Source organism: Bactrocera latifrons, unplaced genomic scaffold (assembly GCF_001853355.1).
Source record: "Bactrocera latifrons isolate USDA-ARS-PBARC rearing strain unplaced genomic scaffold, ASM185335v1 scaffold_15, whole genome shotgun sequence".
NCBI classification, from domain to species: Eukaryota; Metazoa; Arthropoda; class Insecta; order Diptera; family Tephritidae; genus Bactrocera; species Bactrocera latifrons.
The window spans coordinates 735,889-742,071 of NW_017534963.1; the positions used below are offsets into that span (position 1 = coordinate 735,889).

Here is a 6,183-nt window from a genome sequence, read left to right on the forward strand (position 1 = left end):
GTACATTTTTATTTTATAGATTTACCAAAAACAAAAACGAAATATATAAAAATTAAGAAAGAAAAAAACGGTAATTTAAAAAATGTATTACTAAATAAATAAAGTAAAAAGTGAACTAAATTAAAATTAATTAGAAAAATTAATTAAACGGAAAATAAAGCAAAGAATATGAATTAAAGGAAATTAAAAAAGTTTATAGACGTAAAACTAAAAATTATTTAATTAATAGAAAAATTAAAACAAAATCAGAAATTAAAAATAAAGAAAATTAGAAAAAAATTAAAAATAATTAAATTATATTAAATTTAAAATTAAGTCAGGATTTAAAATTAATTCTCACGAAAATTATTTATAAATATTTAATAATTAGCATATACACTTATTTAATATGTTTTGTAATTAAAATCACTTAGGTCGTCAGGTACCACAGCTTGCAGATTTTGTTCAAGTAAAAAATTTAAGCAAAAAGAGTTGGTAAACCTTTGAATTTCTTGCGAAATAATATAATTTCAAATTAATAAATTTTAAAAATCCTTAAATTTTTTTATAAAAATTAACAATAATATACAAACTTACACATTTACAGACCACTCTTTATATTAAAAAATCATATATATTTAATAAATTTTTTTTCCATAAAAAAAATAAACAGATAATAATAATAAATATAAAAATAATAATAAACAAAATAATAATAAAATTTCTGCACATACTATATTTTGCCTAAAGGTCAAAATGCGACATTTTTTAAGGAACTTGCTGTTAACATTTAAATACAGTATAAGTAAAAATAGGTGTACAAAAATAGAAAACCCAAAAATATGCGTATAATGGCATATTTCAATGACACAGGTATATATATACCTTAAATAGTAAACAAAGATATAAAATCGAATATGAAAACATGACATCGAAACTATTTTTGTGCCACTTCTTAGACACACTCACATATTGTACGCTCGATTAAATATGCCAGAGGATTTTTAATTGGTTTGCATTTTGGGTGAAAATGTTTAAAATTTGCTTTAATTATAACTTTTGCTTTAATTTGTTTTATTTGTTGCGACACAATACAAGTCGCGTCATAGACGAATGAACGCCAGTCGCGCCAGTATGCAAATCGGGCGATTAATTAATTTTAGTACGCCAGCAAAAGCAGCAAAAGGAGCAAAAAATAAAGAAGCTGCTAAAAGTTAGTAGAAAAGTTAAGCAAACGCTTTGTCTTAAAAGCGGTCTAAGCGTGCGCGCCACCAACAGTGTGCCAGCGGCCGCGTTAACGATGCTCCTTCTACCGCCGATACAGTTCCACGCGATCCTCATGCGCTTAGTGGGCTACAGGGTTCAATTACTGGAAGTCTTGAATGTTTGTCTCTAAAACATCTGATTAAATTTCGCCCAATAACGGTTGCATTTGCAATTTTGCGTTATTTGTTGAACACTCGATTTAACAATTTCTTTTTTACTATAACCTAGTTTCAGTTATAATAAATAAGTATTTATTTAAATATAGTTAAGTTTTTCTCGCAAAAAAAAAATTATACAATTTTCTTTTGTATTTTTATTTGCAGCCAAAAGCTGGTTTTGAGCCAGACACAGCATCACTCAGAGAGAAAGTTATTTTAAATCCGGGCGAAAAATGGCGCATTTTGAAAAATATCACCATCATATCATTTGCATTCATGGTACAATTCACAGCATTTCAGGTAAGGCCACAAAGCAAAATGTCATATGAATACCCTATAAACATATACAAAAGCAAAAAAAGAAAAAATCCAGCTGTGTGTGCGTGCATGCGCACCTGTAGTCATCGAGTATATTGTAAAGCAGCGCATTGATTCGTTTCATAGTTGAAAAACAGTAATGAAATAAAATAAAAAGAAATATATACAAGCGCGCCAATGATTACCATACGCACGCACTGCCCAACACCGCTGGGTACATACAAGTTGAAATAAAAACAAAAATACATATAAACGCGCACATGTTTATACTATTAAAACTCACTTTCTCTTTGTTTTCTTACACCATACATACCTACATACACACATACGCTATATATTTATACATATTTTCTTTCTTAATTCCTTTTTTTTATAATTTTTTTTATTAAATTTACATATGCTTGTCTTGTTTCCTCCAACCAGGGCACGGCCAATTTACAGTCCTCGATTAATGCCACAGATGGCTTAGGCACTGTGTCGCTGAGCGCCATTTACGCGGCGCTCGTCGTCTCATGCATCTTCCTACCCACACTTATTATACGCAAATTGACTGTGAAATGGACGCTGGTCTTCAGTATGCTGTGCTACGCGCCGTACATTGCCTTCCAATTGTTCCCAAAGTAAGTAGTTTGTGGCTAGTTCAAAGGAGAGTCGAAGGGAGAATGCAATGAGTACCCAAAAAAAGTCGTTTTTGTGAAAAAATTTTCACTTAAAAAAATCTCAAAACTTAAAAAATCGATTTTTTTTTTATTAAAAATCTATAATTTTTAATCATTTTTATCAAAACTTTTATACTGAAAAAATTATCTGACAAAAATAACTAAGAAGATTGTGTGAAAAATTCAAGTCGATCGGTTCAACCGCTTCGGAGAAAAATTCCATACCGACTCTGAAAAAAGTGTTTTTAGAAAAATTTTGGAATTTTATTCATTCGACGCGTTCTCCAGAACTCTTTCTGCATTTACCATAATATTTTAAATGCTAATAAAATTTTCTTATACTCTATTAATTTGCTTAGATTCTACACATTGGTTCCTGCTGGTATTCTAGTCGGTTTGGGTGCCGCTCCTATGTGGGCATCTAAGGCCACTTATTTGACACAGGTCGGTCAAGTTTATGCGAAAATAACCGAACAAGCTGTGGATGCGATTATTGTGCGGTTCTTCGGCTTCTTCTTCTTGGCCTGGCAAACGGCCGAACTGTGGGGAAATCTGATCTCGAGTTTGGGTAAGTAGACGCTGACATTTTTTGAAATATTTCCACAAAATCTTGACGTCATAATTCAAAAGTAACATTTTACCGTTTAATCATTTAAGATTACCGATCTAAAATATTTTCTATTCCTTCCATTGCAGTGCTTTCGAGCGGCGCTCACGGCAGTAGCGGCGATTCCAACACAACCATTACCGAAGAAGATCTGCAATACTGTGGTGCCAACTTCTGTGTGCAATCCACCAATGGACATGGCAACTTGAACCGCCCACCAGATCATGAGATCTTCGAAATCACCATGATCTACTTGTCTTGCATTGTTGCCGCTGTTGCCATTATTGCCATCTTCTTGGATCCACTTAAACGTTATGGTGAGAAACGTAAGGGCTCACAGTCCGCACAAGAATTGTCCGGCATGGAATTGCTATCAGCTACCTTCCGTCAAATGAAGAAACCCAATCAACAGCTGCTCATACCAATCACCATTTTCATTGGCATGGAACAGGCTTTTATCGGCGCTGATTTCACACAAGCTTATGTATCGTGCGCTTTAGGTATTCATCAAATCGGCTTCGTGATGATCTGTTTCGGTGTGGTCAATGCCATATGCTCAATTCTCTTCGGTTCGGTGATGAAATATATTGGACGTCTGCCCATTATTATACTTGGCGCTGTCGTGCATTTCACACTTATCTCCGTGGAATTGTTCTGGCGTCCCAGTCCCGAAAATCCACTCATCTTCTACGCTATGTCTGGTTTGTGGGGTGTCGGCGATGCTGTATGGCAAACACAAATTAACGGTCTATACGGTCTACTCTTCCGTCGCAACAAGGAAGCGGCCTTCTCCAACTACCGTCTCTGGGAATCAGCCGGTTTCGTTATCGCCTATGCATATGCTACAACATTGTGTGCGCGCATGAAGCTTTATGTGCTTTTGGCTGTGTTGGCTTTAGGATGCATCGGCTATACTATTGTCGAGATTCTGTACAGAAGAAAGGTAAGTGCCGGTGATCTCTCTGTGAACGCTGAAGTTGTAATAATATTTATATTTTTCGATTTTGTAGCAACGCAAGCTAAAGAAACAAGAGAAATTGGAGGCTGCCGCCAAGGAGAAGGAAGCCGCTGCCGCAGCAGCCGCCGCCGAGGCTAATGCCACCGGCGAAGTGGAGGAGACCGACGATGAGTTGGATGATCTCGAAGAGGATATTGTTGTGACGCATTTCTAAGTCTATCACCGCATACATAAACACACACACAAACACATACTCATACATTCACGCATCTGCAAAACAAATACGCCTTCCATAAAGTCAAGCATCCACGCATGTATGTATGTACAATGCATATATGTATGTATTTATGTATGCATGTGAAAATGTGCATCGGTGTTGGCTGTAAAAGCTCCTTGCTGAAAGCTTGCGAGCACCACAAGTCACACCCACACACACACACATTTATAGAGACACTCAAACGATGAAAGCTTTTGTTTTTGTTTGTTAATCTCGTATGAGAGCTTTGAAGTGTTGGCGTGTAAGCGTGTTTGATAACTTTTTTTTTGTTTCTTTATTTAGACTACAAGAAAAGCTCTTTTATAAAAGAGCGCGTATATGCATGTATAGAGACAGAGGAAGAGCGCTTGAGACGCCAGGTGGCTTAACACAAAAAAGCGCATAAGTCAAAAATTCATTTTCTGAATTTCGAAAGTGACTTTTTGCTAGCAAGCACACGTTTCAAGCCGTCTTCCCCTCACCCAGTTGTTACTTTGTTGAATTGTATACAATTTTGCATACAAAAAGACACAAGTTTTAAGTAAATATTAGCAGAAGTAATAACAGTTATGATTATTGAAAGTAATGTGTTATAATGATTAGTAGTTATTTAGTTCAATAAGTACAATAGAAACATTGCGAACACTTACACAAACACACAAGCACACACATACACACAAACAACACACGTTAACATAGAAAAAGACCACTCATATCACATGATAATAAGCTTACAAGCCAAGTAAGCGCAAATTGTACATAACTAAAACCGAAAAGTAAAAAACCGAAATGTGCACAGAAGAGCGGAGTTACCAGTAAGAACTGTAGAAAACGATAAAAGACGAAGAGAAATTGTTTAAGTTAAAAAAATATTCAAAACCAAAACTGTACAAAAACAAAAGCTGCGCAAAATGAGAGATAGATTTTTGAAAAAAAGAGTTATGAATTGTGAGGCTATTGGTGTGTCGGTTAAGTGCCTTAAAGGCACGCACACCAACGGCGCTTATGAAATAAATGAACAAAAAGTAAATAAAAACACTGTAAACTGTTAATAGACGTCCGTACCGAAATGCGTTACATAATTGCAAAACTAAAGTTTGCACAAAAATTTTGTGAAAAAAATTTCTTAATGAAGACAAAACGAAAATGTAAAAGTATACAAGCTATTGCCCGAAGAAAATGGCAAAAATAAAATTATAATACACTTACATTTACATATATACATACATATAAACATAAAAGTTAGTTTTAAGGTAACCGTTATGCTTGTAAGAACCCTCTAGTTTAAAAGTATATAGGTATAAAATGTGAAATCAACGCTCAAACACTAAAAAAATTGCTAAAAATGGAAAGCACAAATTATTAGAAGTGCTATTTAAAGAGGAAAAGAAACAATATTATATGAAAGTAATAAATACATATGTATTTTTGTGAGTGCGCGCATAATTAACAAGAATTTAAATTTAGGCTGTTTTTATTTTAAATAAATTTAAATTCTGTTCATGTGCGCGCACAAGCAATTTGTTTATATTTTAATTTTTTTGTTTTTGTTTTTCGTCACTTCTTTTGAGAAGCCGAATTGTAGTAGAAATAGTAACATTAGCTTGCGCAACTCAAAAAATATTCCTGAAATAAAAATTAAATTAAAAAATAATAATTACAATAATTAATTAATCAAAACATTAAAAACAATCATTGAACATTTAATTACAATAACTGAAAAATTAAGTTAATTAATTAACAAATTTAATTACCACAATGAAAAAATTAATTGCAATTAATTAAAAGATTAAACACAATCATTGCAAAATTAAATACAGCAATTTAAAAATTAAAACAATCAATGAAAACTGAATTACAATAATTGAAAAATTAATTGCACGAATTAAAAAATTAAATTAAATAATTAAAAAAATGAAATACAGTAATTGAAAATTAATTAAATTAATCAATATATTAATTACACATGAAAAAATAATTAT

The 6,183-nt window shown here is 32.9% G+C and overlaps 1 protein-coding gene and 1 long non-coding RNA gene across 4 annotated transcripts in view; one reads left to right on the forward strand and one right to left on the reverse strand.

The window, feature by feature from the left end:
- LOC108965894 (UNC93-like protein) overlaps positions 1 to 5,620 on the forward strand; it is an 84,637-nt gene extending 79,017 nt beyond the window's left edge. For all 3 annotated transcript variants that reach the window (XM_018928569.1, XM_018928570.1, XM_018928568.1), the window contains 5 exons: positions 1,569 to 1,703; positions 2,145 to 2,341; positions 2,740 to 2,948; positions 3,077 to 3,930; positions 3,998 to 5,620. In XM_018928569.1, coding sequence (XP_018784114.1) covers positions 1,569 to 1,703; positions 2,145 to 2,341; positions 2,740 to 2,948; positions 3,077 to 3,930; positions 3,998 to 4,159 — 1,557 coding nt within the window. In that variant the 3' untranslated portion in view covers positions 4,160 to 5,620. The remainder of the gene's footprint in view (positions 1 to 1,568; positions 1,704 to 2,144; positions 2,342 to 2,739; positions 2,949 to 3,076; positions 3,931 to 3,997) is intronic.
- Positions 1 to 6,183, reverse strand: part of LOC108965896 — a 25,901-nt gene that overhangs the window by 10,493 nt on the left and 9,225 nt on the right. The gene's annotated exons all lie outside the window — the stretch shown is intronic.